Source organism: Betta splendens, chromosome 10 (genome assembly GCF_900634795.4).
Source record: "Betta splendens chromosome 10, fBetSpl5.4, whole genome shotgun sequence".
Lineage (NCBI taxonomy): Eukaryota > Metazoa > Chordata > Actinopteri > Anabantiformes > Osphronemidae > Betta > Betta splendens.
In genome coordinates this window covers 14523622-14544531 of record NC_040890.2, presented here as the reverse complement: position 1 = coordinate 14544531, position 20910 = coordinate 14523622, and the positions used below count along the sequence as shown (strand labels likewise).

Genomic DNA, 20910 nt, shown 5'->3' with positions numbered 1-20910 from the left:
CTCTGTGGGCTTTGTTGGTGGGATTGTCGGAGCTCCAACTGCAGTAAAAGTTTTTTTATGATGTAGCAGTCATTGATTCTGCTGCTCTGTGCCAAGAGAGACCCAGCTGTACTGTACTGTAGCTGCCTGTGGTCTATACATACATTAAGGTACACGACAGACCGCAGGGGGCGGCACACGTTTGATGTGCGCTTGCCTTTTCTCGAGCCTAGGGCTCATCAATAATTTTAGAAAGCTAATGAGAGATAACAACCATGTCTGACATTCATTATCCTGAAAGCTTTTTTCCTCCTGACAACCAACCCAATACACTCCACGTCTTGCTCCTTCCCTTTTCAGGCAGTGACACACATTCAGACAGTGACAGTGAACAGGACTGGAGCCGCGGTCGCAGATGGACCTTGAAGTTTTTTAGGGGCTGTCTGGCCTCGCAGTAAGGCCCCACTGGCAGCCCTCGCTGCCCGGCTGCAAACTGTAACCCTATAGCCTTATTGTCATGCTCCATATCCTCCTGGTGACCCCCAGCTCAATTATACAGCTGACCCAGGCTTGATGATATAACCTTGGTCGTCTTTTGGGGCTGCCGAGGCTCCGAGGTGCAGCTCTTGTCTATCATGACATGTCAGCACTGAGTGCTAACCAGATACTTCCCTGAGTGGTCGCAATGGTGGTTTGGGAGGAAAAGTGGCCCATGTAATGTCCTGTTTAGTTCATTACATAACTTCACTAGGAATCACTGTTTAGATAGAAATAGATGCTATTATACTGAGAATAAAGTATGTGTGATGTAGTAAAAGTAAAAATGATCTAGTAAAAGTAGAAATGAAAGACACAACACTGGGAAATGGTTTTAAACAGTACCATTTACAAGATACTGGCAGTTCAACTGGGCTGATAAAGAAAGTGAAGTCTTTGCTTCAGACTCTTAGCACCAACTCTAGCAACCAGACTTGCAAAGAAATTGTAGCAACATTAGGTGAAACCCCAGCAGCTCCTGTCTGAAAATGCATCTGTTACTCCCTGATTGCTGTTGCATCAGATGTTGATCATTAGTTGAGCCATGCATTTAAATACATTTGCTAGAGATTTCATCCACAGTTTAGCTTTTATAGGGCTATCAAGCATGTTTATGTGTGCCATTCTTCAATAATTGCAATAAACGTGGATATAAAATGTTTCCACCATATCATCAAGCCGTCGCGACCCTATGTAAACTGACTTTTCTTTTTTTATTGCCCTGCTGACAGGAGAAACCTCCATGGTATACAGATACAGTATGATATGTATGCACACTGAATCCTAGTGGCGCTACACATTCCCATAGTCTCTATGCAGGCTCAGCAGCTGTGATGCATTAATGTGCAGCATACTTGGTATGCACTATAAGCGCTGGAAAGACTGGCTGCCAGTGGTGAAGTGTTGCCTAATGGATGAGGAGTAGATTTACATTTCTAAAGTCGTGTGCATATTGCGGTGGAAGAATTCCTACATGTATGCAAGGCTAATTTCAAAGCGTTGAGCCTACTGTGGTCCGGTCGTCCAGCTCGTTTGGACTTTTAGGGTTGGTTCAGCTTCTCTATGGTCAAATATAGGAGAGGAGCGTCCTGTCTTTTATACAGACATGCACTGTTAAACCAAAAAACAAAGATTTCAGTTTTTCAGGTAATAATCTATACAGTTTCTCTATGAGATTTATTGGCACATTGCTGGCATTTATTATTCCCACAGGATTAATCGGAATAGTTATGATAAACCCTTAACATTTCGTTAACATCTGTGGTTTTGTGTGAGATTATCTCACATCTATCTAAATGTTGGCAGGACTGATCTTAATGTTGGTGCAGACTCAGAATAAGTTGCAATGGCTCTTTCAGGAGTTATGATCTAAAATTAGCCATACATAGCTGGTATAAGTGCTGGAATGCAAACTGTGGCATAGAAATAATTGCACAAACTACTGTTTGTGCAATTATTATTATAAATACTGTAACATAAGTATTTAAGCATGAGGTGCACTGGAAGTCTCATCCAGTGCAGCTGTACAATCATTTTCATTTACCAAAAAAGAAATGACACAGGGTTTTCTTAAAATAAGATTTTTAATATTACTTATTATCATAAAGATATATTTACACACTTTACAGAAATAGAAAATAAAAACACAAAGCTACGCATGAAAGGAAAAATAAAATAAGTACTCCAAGAGCTAAAGCTTATCTTTTATAAATTAGAAACCAAAAGGTCAAATATGTACACAGTATTTCAACCATTTCTGATACACTTGTTTTATTTATTTATTTATTTATGTCATTTATTTTTGCCCAGTTCAACATCAAAACAGAGACAGGGACTGTACATTTGGCCTGGTGAGTAATATGAGCACACACCATGAACAGAATATAAGTTTCAGGAGTAATACATTGTCTTTTAAATGGAATCTGCTTGAGACCTAGTAACACTGTTGCTATGGCGTGTAAGCCCACAGACTGAATCTCTGCTGAGATTGTTCTGAATCTAGCTGATCTCACACACAGCGGCTACGTAGATGGAGAGAATCTGTTGCATTCGAGCCGGGAGGGGCCTGTCCTAGTCTGGGTGTAGGAAGCGAAGATAATGACAGATCGCAGTTGTTTCCCCCGGGAGTTAAAATCTAGTTATCCTTCGGACGGGCCGGCCGGGGGAAACGTGCGAATGCGCTGGATTGAATATCAGCCTTTTGATCCCACAGGCAGCCACGTGATACAGTTGGATACAGTTGATACAGTGAGAGCTTCACGAGCTAAAACCTTGGAATGTGTATTCCCTCAACGAACAAAGAATTTAGCCATGAACTAATCGTATCTGAGAGCAATGACTGACACTGGGGCAAAACATAAAACCTTGTGTTTTTTGGATCTCTTCACGTGGGGCTCATTGCCTCAGATCTGCTGCTTGCCTAGTTTAACCTCTGACAGGAACGAATATTCTATCTCTCGGCTCATCCCCACTCCCAGCCAAATGCATTCGGACGAAAAGAACTAAACACAGGGGGCAAGTTGTCGGAACAAACATTTTTCTACCAGGAAAACATGCTAACAAGTGCATAGGAACATTACTCAGGCCTTGTGATGGTCACAGGAGGAACTGGAGAGGAAACACTGAGAGGAAAGGAACTGCTTCTCTTGTGTAAGCCTTGCTGGAATAGACCATTAAGGAAAATGGTTTTGCTCCTCAAGCATAATGTATTGGTTTACCATTTCAGTTTGAGCCTGGACGTGCTTGTCCTTCCACACCACAAGGCCCATTAACCTGATGTGCAGGGGAGGGCTGTGGGCTATGATCTACAAGAAAAGAACGCCTGAAAGCTTTCACGTGTCCACGACATATTGTGCTGCAGACTACTTTTCTATTTTGTTACATCCACAAAAGATACAGCCGTTTCACACTGTATTCAAAAAGTAAGCTTTGGACAACCAGCTAGACAAGAATCAGACAAAATTGTCACAATACACTGGAAAACCATTCCATACCAAGAGACTCTTGTTTTCAGGGTGTATGTTTCCAGCAGCATAATGGAATTGCAAAAGTGCAGCCTTGCGAACCCATGCAGAGAAGTCTTGGAGCAAAGCCACGTCTATTTGTTCAGACTCGTTGACACTGGAGGCTTTGGGTCAGCGCGATATTTGGCTTTTGTTTTTTTGGATTCAAATGATAATCAGCCCAAAATTAAAATGGTGCTTTCCATAAACATCGGTTTGCTCTGGTCTCTGAAAGGGCAGCATGGCTGGTGCAGATGGTGAGGATACATTCATGAAGAACAGTGCGGATACAGACGTTGCTCGGCTCCATAACAGTAACTTCTGAGATGGGGAAATATTGATTTGAACCCCTTTGTCGTGACCCAGTCTACTTCCAGCATCCCATCTCCTGCGACTTTGAACTTCTATCCCAAGCTCATATCCTCCTACTCTCTTCCCCAATAATACATCTCACTCCCAAGGAGCATTAATGAAATCTACATCTCTGTCTGAGCGGGTATGAAAAAATAATGGTGGAACTGAAATTATTACTCTTCACAGTGCCCTAGGATTTAATACATTTTTAATCAAGGTGAGCAAGGCTGGGTGGATTACCACTGTGATTTTAGATGCTGTCTTAATAAAAGCTTCTCATGCTGTGACTGAGGAGACTCTGCATTTTATTATAGTATTTGCATGAGACATGGCGAGAGGGAAAAGGTGTTGAAAATCTACATTAACCTGCCAGTCGCCTGCTTATTTGGTCCAGACTGACTCCGCACACGGTGTTTACTGATTAAATCCCCGTGGACCGAAATCGAATTCCTCCCTAGAAGCAGGAAGCGGTTTTTGAGCACCTATTCCGCTCTACAGGTTGGGTTTTTAATTTGCGAAGCGGCTACGCTCTGGATCGGCAGGGGTTTGAAGGTTGGAGGCGGAGGGGGGGTGGGGGTTTCAATCTGAGCGTGTTCAACAATAAGCCCAGACTAAGTGGCCCTGGCCAGCCTTGGGGAGATCCATCTGAGAAAGATTAACTCCGGGATTTAATGAGCGTAATGATCAAAGCCGCGACCACCTGTGCCGTGGAGAAAGGCAACTGTACGCAACGAAATATGGGGAAACTGAGTCCGATACATGGCTATATTGTTGAATACATAGAGGGAGATAAAAGATACAGTATACGAAAATATGTTTATATAAGCTTTAAATGTATTGTATGTGTCTTATTAAATAAATGTTGTAGTACAAGCCTCTATAACAGCACCCTGAGAAAAAAAGAAATAAAACACAGAAATAAACATAAATAGGAATTTATTCCAGTACGATGGAAAGGCATAGCATTTGTCAGTGAAAGGTATCGGTCAAAGGGTCCGACCTGGTGGCATATTTGCTGTGCTAATGTTCTTTTCATTTGCTCTAATTCAACGTGTCCTCCATGCTAGCGCTGTCTCAGGTGGGAGTTCTGTTTGCAGAAATGGAACATGCATAATGCGTCAGTGTATCAAGACTTTGAAGAAGAGGTAATGCGTTTCTCCCTAACCTTTCATTACTTTGTTCCTGGCAGCATCGCGGAGAAGGTTATTATTTGGCACTTCATTAAGAGGCAAGGCGGCCCGCCGGTGGAGCGGCCCACCCCGTTGCCAGTTAACAGTCGTGTAGAGCAGCTGCGCAGGGCAGCGGTGTGGTGAGGAGGCTAGGGGTCGGGCTTTGGGGTTAAAGGACTCATCCAAGGTGGGGCTAGTTATCAGTGAACCCCCTTAAGATGGTAATGAGTTCAGAAACTTTGGATTAAAGAATCTCCTAAATGAAGGAAGTACTCTGTCGCTTACAGTAAAGAGATTGTTTTGACCATGTGTACTTTCCTCTCAGTCCAACGTTACTTTGCATGTGGACAAACTGTTGTTGGAACCTCACAAAGCACCATTAATGATGAGAATTAATCAATGATTATGTTGTTCAGGTGTGACGTTCCTGCTCTTTCATCTTAAAACACGAAGCCTGTGATTTTCTTCCGTCATCCGAAACATCTCTTTCCCATTTGTTGTCGACATCGCTCCCCTTTATGATCGGCGCACTCTCCTGCTATTAAAGCCAGCAATTAGCTACACAGCAAAGAAATCAGCTGCAGTAACCTTGGATCGGAAGGACGGGAATATCACACTGTGGAGAAGTGTCAGATGCTTTAGGACTCAGATTGTTTTGACCGGGCTCCCTCTTCACCACATGTCATGCAAAGTGTGTGAAACACTCGGGGAGATTTGCTAAGATCGGGCTCGATTAAGCAAATAATAGGAAAATAAAAAAAACACTTTGGAAATTAGATAGTTAAGTAGTGAGGGAGTGAGAGAAACAGAAAGAGAGAGACAGAGAAATAGAGTCGGACAGCTCGGGCTCAATACCCCCCACCCCCCCTTCCCTGTCCCCAATTCCTCCTAGAGCTGAGGGTGAGCGGCTTGTCCTGATTTTTTTGTGGACAGAGTTGCTTGAAGAACCAGCAGGTGCTATGGACATCACTCTTCGGGCTGGGCAAGCGAAGGCCCGTCATTGCAAGGCCCCCCAAGGCAAAGGAAGAGCATAGAAATCAGAACCTGGGGGAGGGCGCTCAAAGCAGTGCCTGCGAACAGAAACACAACACGGGCACTTTCATCAGCAGGTGTTTCTGAAAACATACACGATGCAGACATTTCAGATTGCTCTGTGATAAGACGAGCCCACAAACAAGACAAGGGCAGCCCCTGAAAAGTAAAGTAAAGAATAGCCTATTGTGTGTCTCGCTAAGTAAGACAAGACCAACATTATATATTATGCTCCGGCACCGGCTTACGGTACTGCTCGACAATGAGGAAGTCTTTTATCTTCTCCGTTCCTGTGATAATTTCACGAGATTTCAGATGATGTAAGCTCTGTTGCATGACAACAAGGTTCAGTCGGTGATGAGAGCCAGTGATAAGATGCCTTATTTCTGTAGTCATGTAATCCCTCACCAACTGACGTACAGCGTGGTCTGTCTAATCTCTGCTGACTTGTGCTGCTGTTTGTTTTTGTCCTTTGTGCTGCTTGTGTCCTCGGTATGATCTCAGTATGATGCCGCAGTCATATCGTACGGTGGGTGGAGGCCACGGGAGGAATTCTGTTCTTTTAGACTCATTCACTGAGCTTTCTCACACTCGGAGTCTCAAGGGCTTTTCGTAAATTGCTCGTGGGTTTGACTCTGTGTTTTATGAGTCGTCTTGTAGACAGTCACTGGAATGGCTCGGATCCAAAAGCTGTAGCAACAGGTTTGAATCTGGGTCTAATCAGATGCTAAAAAGAGATGACCTAGGTTGCTATTCTTCTTTTCTGAGTTGAGACATCTGGAAAGTGTAATAATGAAATGGTCAAATGTTCATTCAGGTGTCGAGGGGAATAAAATCGGAGCTGCTTCTGGCATCAAAATGAGGAGTCAGGAAACGGCTGCAGGATGAACACTGTCATGTCAATTATTGTCTTATTGCCTTTACTTTTATTATAACAATGCAGTCATTAGATTTTAGTCATTACCTTCAGATTTAAACAAAATCCTGTTAATTCTTCAGGTCATTCTGTTAAATCTTTGGATCACACGCTCAGTGGAGGCTGGTGGAGTTATCACTAAAATTCAGGTTGGCGTGGCATAGAGAGGAATCCTTGAACGAGGTCAACTATGAAGTTAATAAGAATGAGAGGTGCTAGAGTGGGAAGCGGACAAGAAAAGGAAGTCGTCAGCATGATGTGGGTTAAGTGGTCGGCATTGTTAGGCACTGAGCCATTCACTTTTACAGAGTTTCACAACTTCCTGAAGCTGCCGTATTGTGTGTCCAGCACTGATCACAAGCTCTGACAACTCGCTCCTCAGGAAGGATTCTCACATTTAATTGGGAGACCCAGGAATCGCCTCTTTAGGCGCTCATTGCCCCGACTACTATTGTTTTCACCTTTGAGAATCCGGAGGCTTTTATTGAAAGCTGGGGCAAGTTTAAAAAGGAGGCCAGCTTTGTCCCGAAATAAAATGACTCACGGTAGACTCTACACCCTGATAGGCTGCTTCAGAGAACAGAGCGTCCAAGCGTCTTTTTGATGAAAACTGATTAACTAGCTGTGATTTATGGCGGCCCTCTGGAGGTCGTGTTGTATGGCCGCCACCCCCTGCTGGCTTATTGTGTTTGCTCAGGTTCGCCTGTCTCTGAGTGTCTGGGACAGATGTGTGTGGATCCTTATGGTTCACAGCTACATGCAAACATTAGCAGGCTGCAAAGACAAGTTTAGACTACAGTATATGTGCTGTAAATGGGATGTTTTATTGGATGTTGCTTACTTTACTTTCTACGTGAAGTGTGATCTGTTTGTATATAAACGCGGCAAGTTTTCTTTGGTTGAGAAGAGAAAATCAAAACGTGAGAAGTTGAAAGTAAAATATTATGTCTGATGTCAGATGAGATTTTACATAATGTCAAGTAAAACATTCGTGTGATGAAGAGCATTACATGGAGGAAACCCAACTCTTCAAAGTATTATTTTTGGGAAAGCGGTTTTAATTACTGTACTATTATGAGCCGAGATGAACTGATTCAAAGGACGTAGCCCTAAATGTAATAGCTGGTAGAGTAAAGCCCAGTAACCTTGTTCAGTGCCAACAATAACATCCTTGTGTTGGAATGCACTCTGAGTTTCCAGTGTTGCCGTAAGAGTTTGGGTTCTTCTCTGATTCGTCATCAGAGATACGAGAGGTACGACTCCATGGAATTATAGTCAGCAGTTATGAATGAATTTTTGGGGAAGAGCTTCTGCTCATCATCGCTGTAGAAGTGAGTAGTTCTGACTGTACAGGAAATTGGCCCCTTTACAAACACAGAGAAGATCCGCGATCCAAGGTGGAACACGTAGAACACTGACTGTTTTTCTTTGTTACCACTTTGACGGCGCTGTCGCGCCGTCAAAGTGGTAACAAACCGTGCTCCGCTGCAGGCTCACCTTGCTCTAGAACGGCATGGGCCCCTTGTGGGAGAGACGGGGCCGTGGGCGTCTCCTCTTCCAGCCGGCTGGTCTGTGGGTCTGACCGGCCCTCGCGCCGTTCTGCTGGACCATTTTTCTAACCGCAGCCGCCTCTTCGAGCTCCCTGCCGTGCTCCGTGGAGGCCATGGGACCTGGAGAACACGGGGGGAGACACCTGATTAGATTCCCAGGGAGGATCTCGCCAGCACTTTCAGCTATTATCGCTTTTCGCGGAGGATATCACATTTTGATTGCACGTCCATCAGTGCCAGAGGAAAAGATCCACAGAAGGATCACAGTGGTAATGGATGAGGAAACGAGAGACACGCACAGATAAATGTGTGGTGGGGCCTCTCTGAGCCCACCCGGAATCTCAGTTCATTAAGTGAGTGTGGTGGACCCAAACTACAGCAGATAGTCACAGCTTAGCTAGAGCCTGAAACCCAAACCCTCATGTCTCATGTCTCGCTCACTCGCCATAAAGATTACAAACCCCACACAGCACTTGCGCCTTGTGGAGGTGCATCCTGTCGCAGTGTTTGATCCCCGATTGGAGATAAGTTTAACAGCACCGTGTCTCGCGCAGGATGTGTGCGAACGTCCGAGGTTTGTGTGAGCGCGGCTGTGTTCGAGAGTGATCCCAGATGTTCTCAGTCATCTCTCAATAAGTGTGCCCTGATCCGCTTAAGCCCCTTTTTTCCAAATGGTTGGGCCCACCTCATGTGTCCCGACGACCTTTTAACCTATTGTAAACTGAAAGACCACCTCTTGGAGATCCCCATTTTTTTCTAACTGCAGATCTTTTCCTTGTAATGGGATCTTTTACTTGGGTGATCTTTCACACTACAGACACTTCTGAAGTCCAGTCAAATCTCAGTAAAAGCAAACAAAAGTAGTATTACTTATTTAGTGACATATTTTTGTAATTATTATCAGACTTTCTTAGACTAAGATGGAGCCTTGAAGATGCAAATAAATACTATTACATACTTAAATGGAGTCTCTCTAAATGTCCAGATTGCAGCTACCTCAAAAGGCAAGTATGAACGTGGAGGTTGATTAAAACCCACACAAAAAAACTGTTGACAGCATTCAGAAATCTCATGCTTGTCTAAAAGCCAAGACCACTTTGTTTCAATACAGATCATCTTTCTTCAAGAGCATCCTCTCGTCGGCATTTCTTAAATGCTGACCCTCAGCCGTGGCGTTATGGGTGAGATTTTGGAAAGAACAACACTGTAGAGCAGAGTAAACAGAAGGGGCTCTTCAGCTCTGAGGCCTGAGCGGTGGTGGAGCGCACGTCTAAGTCAGGCGGCCCGCTGGATGCTGTCAGTGCACATCCCCGAAACGCCAGACTTCTCAAGTTCCATTTCCACACTAAGCTTCCTCCACGAGCACATTACATGCTGCATTTGTGGCTGAACAGTGGCGTAATTCATTTGAAGCAGGGAAAGTCTGGAATATTTCTGCATCTAAAGTCCATCTTTGCCCCCAGGAACACTAATCTTCACATTATCCTTTTGTTATTGTTCCACTTATACAGGGAACGAAGGACATTTCGAAGGCATTTGGCTTGTTTCTTTCATAACCCGGGGCTTTGAGTGCAGATTTTGAACAGGAGTCACAGTAATAGACAGAATTAAAGGCCGTACTCTGTCACTTTGTGTCCGCTCGCATGGCAGGTGCCTCTGCATTAACAGGATTTAGTCGGTGGATTGTTGTCTCCAACGTACCATAAATCACCACAACCCGGCTTTGAAAAGGTAAGAAGCGGGACATTTAATCATTCAACATGAGCCTAAGTGTCTCATTAATACCTGCAGTAACTACAGCACAGCAGCTGGCGCCCGTGTGATGGGCCCGTTTAACACACGCTGGAAACACATGCCCTCGTTCACCGACCGCACGAGTCGCAAACCCGCTGCAGCGCCGGATGGCGGAGCGATTGTGGCTGCTCCGCCGCTCCTCTCTGGGTGGCTCAGACTGTCACATCCCGGGTCAATAATGAGACAATTTAGATGTCTCCTGCCATGGCAAGCTGTCAGCCGCCGCTCGGCAGCGGGGTTCGACAGGAGCGACGATTCTCCTGACGAATCCCAACCCGTCCAATCAGGCGACGGGACGGAAAAGTGTAATGAAAGCTGCTAAAAATAAGCCGGGCCCCAGTGATAACACAGGCAGTATAGATTAACTGTTGCAGCAGTGGAGAAAGCCTTTCAGTGCGGGACTTAGAGCAGCAGCTATCACTAGCTATCTGTATTGGACTACTCAGAAATAGAAAGTGGGAGCATCTGTTGCATATAGACCTTCAGATCGTTTCTATGATTGGTTATCACTGGATAATGCCTGCTTTATCTCCATAAACAAGTATATCTCCACTATCTTATTGCTCTGGAATTGGATCCAGTCCAGTTATATCCCATTTGAGCTTTTCCCATACGGTAAAACAACACAATGCAGGAAAACACATGTTCCACAACAGTCTTATCTCTGTGCCTGGTGACCTTGGAGCCACGGTTGTGCCCTCTTGCCACCAAATCTGAAAACATCTTTCTACACTTGGTAATTCCCTAATTAAAGTTTAATAAGGAGGGAATTTCAGGAATGCCTGGTTATTCCCACTAGCCGTGTTTGCATCGTCACACCCCGCTAAAAAAGAAGTCAATGGACAGGAGAGGATACAAAGAGGTGGTCAGGATGGGAAGCACTGTCAGAAACTGGCCAGTCTCCAGACTCATGATGAATATCTGCCTGCTCCCTAATTCCCTGCCCTAGTTTTACTGCTGCTTCTGAAGGTGATATCTGTTTTGTTGGCTTTGTCAAATGGCTGGCTCTCCGTCCCCTAATGGCCCCGCAGACAGTGGAAAACTGACAGCTTATCCCTGTTGACTCCCCAGCAGCGCATCGGCGGGGCCTGGAGACACATACATCTTCCAGAGCTTGTCCGTCCGGCCGCAGTAGCGAAGCGCCGGTCCTCTGGGTCAAAGCCAGGTTCAGCAGCTGCCCTCGTGGCTGGCAACAGCAGCGTGTATATCATGGAACTGTGTCAATACGGCATCACGGAAAGCGCGGCGAATTGGCCAGAGACGCTTATTAATAGCTGCAAAACCGATTTGTGTGTGTCGACTGCCAAAAAGACTACACAACAAATGTCTGCACCCAAACGCAGCTCTGGCAGCAGGTTCCCTGCTACCATGACATAGGAGATTAAACTGTACCACCCTCTGCGACGCCAGAAAACAAGCACTCAGCGCTTCGTAAGGTTTAGAAGCGATTGAATCCAATGTAAACATGCGCAACCAAGCATTTTAAATCCTGTTGTGTTTGATTTTCTCTGTGTCGCTGCAAATTAACACGCTGTCCTCCACTTGTCTACAGCAGCTCATTACTCACAGTCACACAGATGACGAACTCATTGATCTATTTTCTTAGCTGGCTGACTTTCCCAAATGCATATCATCTCCTTGGGTCTTATTTTGTACCTTCATTGCTTCTGCCTCTGTCCCATGACGTTTGTTTAGACGTATATTGACGCATGGAGCTACCGACCGTGAGAATGGGAGCGAATCACTGCCAAAGAAAGGTAATGCTGTGTACTGTATACATGGTCCCTACTGTCTGAATGCTACAATTTAAAAACTCTCCTCTTACAGTCGATGATGGGGGTTTTAGGCCAGTTGTATAGATGTCAGTCAGCCGATTGATCCACCGCTTTTGTCTTAGCTGAAATATTAATGATACTGGATGGATTGGTATGCAGATGTCTACAGACTCACGGTGCCCACCTTAATGGCTTTGGCACTTCTTATCAAAGCCGTTTTCTCCAGAAAAACATTTTAATAGCAACGTGCCAAATAGGAAAATGTACAGATGTCCATGAATAGTCATCGCTTAATATTATTAGGATGTCTCAATATCTACTGTACTAGTGTCAGAATAAATATGTCCAAATAATTTATGAATACTAGATTATGCACAAGATCACATAGCAACAAAACAATGATTACCATTAGCATGCAGCATTTGCTAGACATGCACAGCAACATATATTCAGCAGCTTTATTTGTCTTCTGTGTGTAGGTAGCTAAACACAGTAAGTGTGTTTGTGTGTGTGTGCGTGCTATGAAGGATGACAGAACAATATTTGTGTTAGTGGGAGAGAGGAAGAATAAATTCCCTGGTGTGTGTAGCCATGGTTATTACCATGACGTTGGAGGATCAGGCCTGTTGTCTCCATTGTGTGCCTCCCTCCTTCATTCACTAAAAGGAGAGCAGTAGCTTTAGCTCCTAATTCCCTCAGCAGCTCCATGCCACAGACGTACACTCACACATGCCACGGGCACAGATGCTTCCCACCGCATAAGCACATTACGGGATCAGGATTATTCAGCCAGGGATGAGGAGTGTTAATTGTGCCAGATTCAGGCCCAACATTCCTTTAACCTAGAATACGTGGTGCGACGTTCTACCGCTACCTGACACCATCCCCACACCTCCAGCCTGCTCATATGGACCAGTGCCTCCTGTAGATAAGCAAGTCGTCTCTTGTTGTGCACATTTCGCAATCCAACATTTTTTTTTGATCTCGTAAATGCTGCTTATCTCGTGCCTAGCAGTGGGGCCTCGGTGCGAACTGGGGTCCCGATTGGCAACTTCCCGGCCGCGATGAAAGGCACGGCGAGCAAAAAGAAGGACGCTGCCAGCTGAAACTGACCAGGTCCTCAGTCTGCACATTTGTCTGCAGAGGAGCTCTGGCTCAGCCCCGTCCGACCTCGGCTGTTTTTAAAGTGTTCCTCTGAATGGGGCTGGGGAGTGGTGCTGTGGGGGGGGGGGTTGTTTTGGTTGTGAGCACTCTTTTATTTTTGCTGGGGACTGCTTGATATGCAGCATTGTTAAGCCGCGATAATGCTACGCTTGTGGCTGAGCTGAAGGCCGGCTTTGTCTCCGCAAACTCCACCGGGGGAAACCAAAGTACGTGGAAAGTTGTCCCCATTCCTGCAGCGTTTAAACGTAACCCCTCGTCGCGTTCGCTCTGAAAGCAACCCCCACCCCCCAAACGCACATAAGCTTAAGAAACAAACCAACCGAACTCCGCAACGGTGCGGCGTCTGGCTCTCTCAGATCCCCTTTGAATCAGTCAGCCGTCTGTGAAGTGTAGTGCTATTTATGCTCCTGAATCAGAAAGTGTATGAAACGATGGGGTTGGAGGCTGCATTCTCTGCTACTGTATGATCAGAGCGCTGCGAGTTCAAAGGACTGGCAGACGCATGAAGCCAGCTAATGAAGCCACTGACTCCCCTCACCACTTGGCTGCCTGTTGGTTTATTCACAATCACACTTCAGCTGCAGGGGTGAACCGGTGGCTACCAGGTTACCGCAGCCTGTTCAGCAGCCAGCGGTAGAGACCTTAAGGGGATAATTCGGGGTGTCACGTTTAATGGCGTGGGCTCAGCGGGGTGCATCCGTGCACGTGGTAGCTGCAGGAGCTGGGTGAGGCTACCAGCCGTTGCCCCGGTCCCGGGAGACTGCATGTCAAGGGCAAAAGGATCCTCCAAGCATCCGTTTCCATGGGCACGCTAATCACACGGGAACCACAGCCCCTCCCTCTCCTGTGTCATCACCCCCCTCCCATCCTCCTCCTCCTCCGTGCCATCTCCCATTTGAGACGTGGGAGAAAGGGAGAAGCAGAGAGAGCAGCGGGAACGTCACTCGCCCGGGTTCACTGCAGCTTTTAATGCATGTGGAGACCTTGTCGGTTCCCAGTAGCATAGAGGACTATTAAAGGAAACGAGCAGCGTTGCGTTAGACTGGGTCACCTCTCCACCAGAGGAAAGCTCCGACACTTAACCCCTGACAGCTGCACTGGACAGGTAACTAGAACAAGGTGTCACCAGCAGCCACAGATATTACATGTTTAACACATAATGTGTGGCATCCAGTTCTGGTTTTGAAGCAGACCTTCAGGGGCGGTGCAGTGAATGCAATGCTACTGTAACTGTAGTAAGCAGTTTCATCACACACACACTGGGCAAAGAAACACACGCTGCATGGGGCTGCAGGTGAGCCAAAGTTCAGTGTTTGTCAGAGGTTTACATCAGCTATAAAAATATATATCAAGTGTTTCCACGGTGGAGGATGTTTATGAATCTCATACATTGTTTTGCTTTATTCCTACAGACATCTGTTCATGTTCAGGGGCTCTGGGTGCAGGCAGCCTCAGTAGCAGAGGCCTCGTCTGTTCATCAGTGGATGCCTGAACAACGTCCTAACATGTGAAGTCGCCTCCTAGGCTCAATTACATTTGTGATAAAAGTCAGAGTGATGAATAATGGATGCTTTCTGTGTTTGTGGATTTAAAGAATTTTTCCAAGTCCTTTTTAATTGAAGTCGATAACATGAGGTTCGCGACGCTCTGAAGCCCTGTGAGGTGCAGCGTGGCTTCTTACAACGCTCGGCGTGCGCATGCTGTTGCCTGAGGCTTTGGGTTTAGGCGGATCCCAGTGGGGGCATCGCTAAATGAAGCATCCACAGCTCCGATCCACACTCATCTCCACAGCATTGAACTCCGCTCTGTGACTTCCAGTAGAGCAAGCTGACAAAAGGCAGCTGCACAGCTCGCTGATGCATTGCAGCACCTACAGAGGTTTGACGTTAGCCACATTTAGTTGACTGATACTTCAACAACAGCAACCAAAGTATGGACCTGAACCACAAATGACGCCTCTAAAGCAACATGCAGAAGTAATAATTCTGCATTCTGGCTCCCAGTAAATTGAGCATGAAAGTAATTAAAGCACCTGCGTTCCTAACGACCACAATATTTATCCTGCGGTTTTGCCGACTATTCATAAAAGTGTCCACTCAAATCTTGATCAGGAATCTGATCTGCCAGGACAGCCGTCAGAAAGGTACCAATGCTGAGGAGAGGCTCATAAATCACATTAATATTGGTGGAAAGCAGAGCGCTGTTTGAAAATATCTGGCTCTAATTAAGTCGTACCCAGTGCCCTGGGCCTGAGGATAGGGTCTGGTGATCACGAGATCTGGTGAACACAGGCCTCCCACCCCAGCCCCCACTGCTCAAAGCCCAAATGGTGGATTTATACCCTCAAAAGCTCAAAGAGGGCCTGGACCGCAGCACACATACACGTGAGGAATGAGACGGGGTTACATTTACAAGTAACTCAGCACATTAAGCGGAACAGATATATTTTCTACAACCATTAAGTGTCACTGCCCCACATATGAAGTCTGTGAAGATGAAGCAGATCACCAGCTGCGAGATCTCAGATGGGACTTCCTCCGCCACAGAGAACTTACAGGGGCCCACCTCTCAGCTCTGAGATAGCCTCGCTTCCTGTCTGCCCTTTTATTTTTCTGTCCCTTGGCTCGTTTTCTTTCACTCCCCCTTTACTTTTTCCCTTCACTGCGTTTGCTCTCGAGGGAAAATCTAAGTGAGTAGATTTATTCATTCAAAGAGTTCTGAATTACATTACAGCAGCCCGGCAGTCTCGTATGCCAAAGTCCTCAACAGTTGGGCTCCCCGGGGAGCGCCGGCCCAAAGGTTAGCCTCATATCCCTACCAAATGAGTTATGATTTTTCCTCAAATCTCTTCCTCACAACCACTTCAGGGCAATTGATTGCCATTAACCAAGCTCACATTGGGTGATATTATACAGATGTGAAGCAGCTTATCATAGAAAAACATCCCTCTTAAATCTGCAGCTGCACCAAGCTTTTCTCAAGGAATTTTATGGTAACAGCATACGGTGGCTGAGAAAATCTTAATAGATGGACTTTCTGATTTCGCCTCCAGCAATTAAAATACTTCCTGTTTCACCATTAGTCTCACCTCAGCAGCCTTGATTTCCCTGTGTCCCCCATTCATAGCAGTTTATTAAGTGGTGAAACAGGATACAAACATTACACAGCTCTGTTTACCGTACATTCCCATACGCTTGTATTAGTGTTGATTTTGGATTGTGCCTGGATGCAGATGTGCGGTCCGTTATAGTCGCATCCGCAACAGTTTGTTGACGCACCGCCAAGTGGGAAGCACGGCAAACATTCACTATACAATTTCTCTTCTGCTGTTTGTAGTAACGGTCTAAACAGTATGACGTGAATACAGCATAACACACCCAGAGCCATGGAGCGGTAACCACCACAGGGTAAATAGTGAGTGGTGTAATAGAAAATCAGTATCTTATGGTATAAAGTGTCAAACTTCAAACCAACATGGTTTTGTTTGTTGTAGTGCTACTATTAAAAACCATCAGATAAAGAAGATGCATCAAACTAGAGGAAAAAAAGTCACTCATATCCCAAACCCAAAGGTTGTTTAGTGTGTGTGTGTGTGTGTGTGTGTGTGTGTGTGTGTGTGTGTGTGTGTGTGTGTGTGCGTGCGTGCGTGCGTGCGTGCGTGTGTGTGTGTGCGTCTGCAGCAGATGAACCCCGCCGATGTTGCAGGCTCTGCTGTATCGAGAGGAAATCCAAGTTTGTCTTGCAATAGATTTGATCTGCCCCCGCCTGTGACACGAACCCAGCCGGCGATCAGAAGGTAGAGGCCACAAAAAAACAATAAACTCCTCGTTCTCCGTAATCTCGTCTAACCTTTGCACCGCTTCCCCCCTTTGACACAAGCGCTGGCCCACTGTTTTCGTGTTATGCGTGGACATCTGGAAAAGCTTAGCCTGCTTTTTGCTCCTTCACAGCCACCGTGATCATATCCACAGGCACAAACACCTTCTTTACATTAGACGACCTGGGATTATGATTTAAAGCTTCCGGGTTACGGTTAGTTAAGGTCTATAGATGTTGTTTAACCAAATAGCTAGAGTCTAGTGCTGCAGTGTTTTATGCCTCTAGGGGCTTTAATGAGTGCTGTAGCCCCGTACTTTGACCTGTAACGCAGCATCTGAACGGGGCTGACAACAGCACAGGACGCGTGCATGCTGGTACCACAGAGCAGCCAGCAACAATACATCAAAGTTTAATACGGAATAATAGCGCCGCTGACAGCTCTCATTAAATCAACTCCGAGCAGACGATTTCTTTGCCAGGTAGCTGCTCTGATCTGGGCCTCGTGCCCCCGCTCACACTCACCACTGCCTACCTGTTCAACCCTGACCTAACATTGGCACCTTCTGTGCGTGCGTGTGCGTATCCAAGCCAGCTGCTGCTGTTTTTATTCCACGCGTCCCTCGAGTGGCGACTGGAAGGGTGTCTCGGCGGCGGAACATTTTGAAGCTTTGATACCTACTAGAGGGCTTTGAAAGACACAGGAAGGTCTTGAGAATGAGGACTGTTTATATACTAGGCGTAAGAGTTACACAGGGAGGAAGAGCGATCAGCCCGGGGATGAATTATGGATACCACATGTCTAAAGCTGGAGCCCACTCCTGAGCCAGAGTGCTTTTCAAGGATGGGTAATTGAAGTACGCTGCTAAAGGATGCTAATATTACATAGAGAAGGCCACAGTAGCTCTTTTAGTGGACTGAGTGAATATTGTAAGATGCATTATGTTGTTGAGCTGGATCGCCTGTTGCGCCAGGACTTGCTAATATGCACACACGTCCATAAATACAGACACAGACAAATCCACAGTGCATCAGTCAGATTCAGATCTATATTCATTGCTTCCTGCATGTGCACACGCACACGCACACAAACACACACACACACACACACACACACACACACACACACACACACACACACACACACACACACACACACACACACACACACACACACACACACACACACACACACACTGTCTCTGTGTGTCTCATCTTTTTTCAGACACACACATGTACACACACACAGATGCCTGAGAGAGATAAAGCCCGCTGAACTGGAAAAGCGTTTGTCTCAAGATGAAAGGCTTCACACCCACTGCCTACATGCAGAGCCTCTTCCGACACCTTCCCGCGACAGCGCATACTGTAGCAGAGGCTTGTGCTACGCAGACACACTCCAGCTAGCATCCCTCCCCACACCCATCGACGCCTTCGGAGCCTCCCTTCCTCGCCTTCGCTCCCTTCCTGCCTCTTCCTCCCTGTCAATGGAGCTCTGATACTACAGCAGCAGCCGGGGGGTGGTGGAGGGTTGTGGGGGGGGGGCGAGAGCCACACAGGCGACTTGAACGCCGTTGAGAGGGATGCGCTCGCATGAAAGCCCGAGGCGAAGCAGCCCCCCCCCCCCTCGTCGCCGGTGTACAGTAGCACAGAGGGCTTTCAGGCATGGAGCATGCTTAGCCTCAAGCAGAGTGTGAAAAACAACACTGACCAGGATGCTAGATAATTGCTTCCCGCTTTTGCTCGTGTGCACGCACCCAAAATAGCGCCGTCGCCGCGGCGAATGTGCTGGGCAGCGCGGGATCGATGCGCGGGGTGGACGGCATCCTGCGAGCGAGCGCCAAGTCCTCACAGTATCGCACCGAGCACACACAGCCTATACGGAGTCTCAGTATGAGGCATACTGTCAGGAGTCGTTATTTTTGGGAGTCTCAGCATCAGGGTCCTCGGCCGGTGTAGTTGGTGGGCAGGTGATAAAGCCAGGACTGGTCCAGACATTTGCACAGGCCTTACTGTTGTTTTTTCTCACCGTAACGCTACCTGCATCACATCTGCAGACTGCCCTCCGCTCTCCAAACTAACCCCCACCCACCCACCACATTTCTCAGAATACTTTTACTTATATGAGAGCGAATATACCCAGACCACCCACCCCCCCGTATAATCGTCCCATGTCAATGCCTTCGTTCAAAATATCAACAATCAACGTCCACGGTGGAACAGAGACACAGTCCAACAATGGCTCCGGAGATGCAGCACCACTTTACGGAAATTTACTGTGACAAGGCATCAAGACTGAGCCCCTCCGGAGACGATGCCTGCGTCTGGGCTCCGTGTTTCCCCCCTATCAATGCGTCCAACAATTACAGTCCTCATTATCATCACCACAGGAGGCACGCGTGCATGTATAGGTGCCGCGTCGCTCGGCTGCACAATCACAGTCATGTAATAATCATACAGCGCTCGGGTCAGATGGAATACATCAAGCCGTAAATTAATCAGCTTCACTCCACCTAACACATCATATGCCAAGCAGATCTTATATTTCATAACAGCGTCTACTCTCCCATGCATCCAGTCCATCAGCTCCATAAATGAATGTACATCAATAAATGCCTCTCCATATAATACATTTGGGTCCTACAAGCTGATATCAAGGTGAGGCATGGAGGAAAATTGTCAATTTATGCTCAAACCACATTGAAGTTGCCCATAAAAGCCATGCCAGTATAATAGCAGACACTATTACCACTGCAGTGCAGTACTGTACACAGCCAGGTGCTGATATTCCTGCTTTTCAGAGCCCACACAAGGCTAACCATGCTGGGTAACTGATCAACTACAGCTGCCTGCACGAGCCCAAGGCAAACACAGAGAGAAACCGCGAGCGGAGGGAGACGGCTGGCGACGAGGCTGGCCGCTCCTGTACTCACCAGCACTGGCAGAACGCAGCAGAGACACCAAGAGCACAATCACCAGCGTCAGGATCTTCACATTCATTTCTGCACTCCCCTCTGGCTCTCCGCTAGTCACTCGCTGATATACTGTAATGGTTTGTGTGTGTGTGTGTGTGTGTGTGTGTGTATGTGTGTGTGTGTGGATGGGAGGGAGAGAGAGAGAGAGAGAGAGAGAGAGAGAGAGAGAGAGAGAGAGAGAGAGAGAGAGCAGCTGAGCGAGCAAGAGAGAGAGAGAGAGAGAGAGAGAGAGAGGGACTATTCGCTCCCCTGTGTGTGTGTCAGAAGTGAGTGTGTCAGTTTGTGGGCATGTGTGTGTCTGATCCCTGACTGTGTCTGTGTATTCGTCTAAATGCGTATTTGGATATCAGCGTGTGACAGCGCCGCTCCGAGACTGAAGGCACGTCTTTATCTGCGCTCTCCCACGGAGGTGCGTGTTCTTTCTCTCCGCCACAGAAGCGGCGGCGTGAGCCAAGTTCAGCTGCGAGCGTGCTGGAAGTCAGCCTGTCGGCGTGTGTGTGTGAGTGTGTGTGTGAGTTTGACTCCTGTTTGCCCCTGCATAAAGAGACTAGCTGGTCATGTGGCTTATGTATCATTGACTCTCCGGGTCACAGAACCCCCCCACCTTCCTCCCTCCGCCCCACTATCAGACACCCTCCTCCCCTTTGCCTCAAACATGCAAGTGCTGAGAGAGAGAGAGAGAGAGAGGGAGGAGGGGGCGAGCGAGGGTGGGTGGGGGTGCATGCAGGTTTATGATAATACCTAAACAGATGCTCTTGTTGAAAACTCTTTGAATTGCAAACAGGGCTGCTTGCCAGGAACCCGGGGATCAAAATACCAGCTTATGAGGGGAAGTAGATGAAAGAAG

At 46.8% G+C, this 20910-nt stretch overlaps 1 protein-coding gene across 1 annotated transcript; it reads right to left on the bottom strand.

The window, feature by feature from the left end:
- Positions 1 to 2080: 2080 nt before the first annotated feature.
- On the bottom strand, positions 2081 to 20601 carry apln (apelin). The gene is made up of 3 exons (XM_029165367.3): positions 20022 to 20601; positions 8487 to 8659; positions 2081 to 6111 (listed from the first exon to the last, which is right to left on the bottom strand). Exons 1-2 carry the CDS (start codon positions 20086 to 20088, stop codon positions 8493 to 8495), a joined length of 234 nt encoding a protein of 77 aa, XP_029021200.1. The 5' UTR covers positions 20089 to 20601; the 3' UTR covers positions 2081 to 6111; positions 8487 to 8492.
- Positions 20602 to 20910: the final 309 nt, after the last annotated feature.

Bases quoted from the DNA above. Each gene is read 5' to 3' on its own strand.
- apln (XM_029165367.3), bottom strand. From the start codon at position 20,088: ATGAATGTGAAGATCCTGACGCTGGTGATTGTGCTCTTGGTGTCTCTG. The intron at 8,660-20,021 runs GTGAGTACAGGA...CGTGTTCTCCAG, and splicing joins GCTGCGTTCTGCCAGTGCTG to GTCCCATGGCCTCCACGGAG.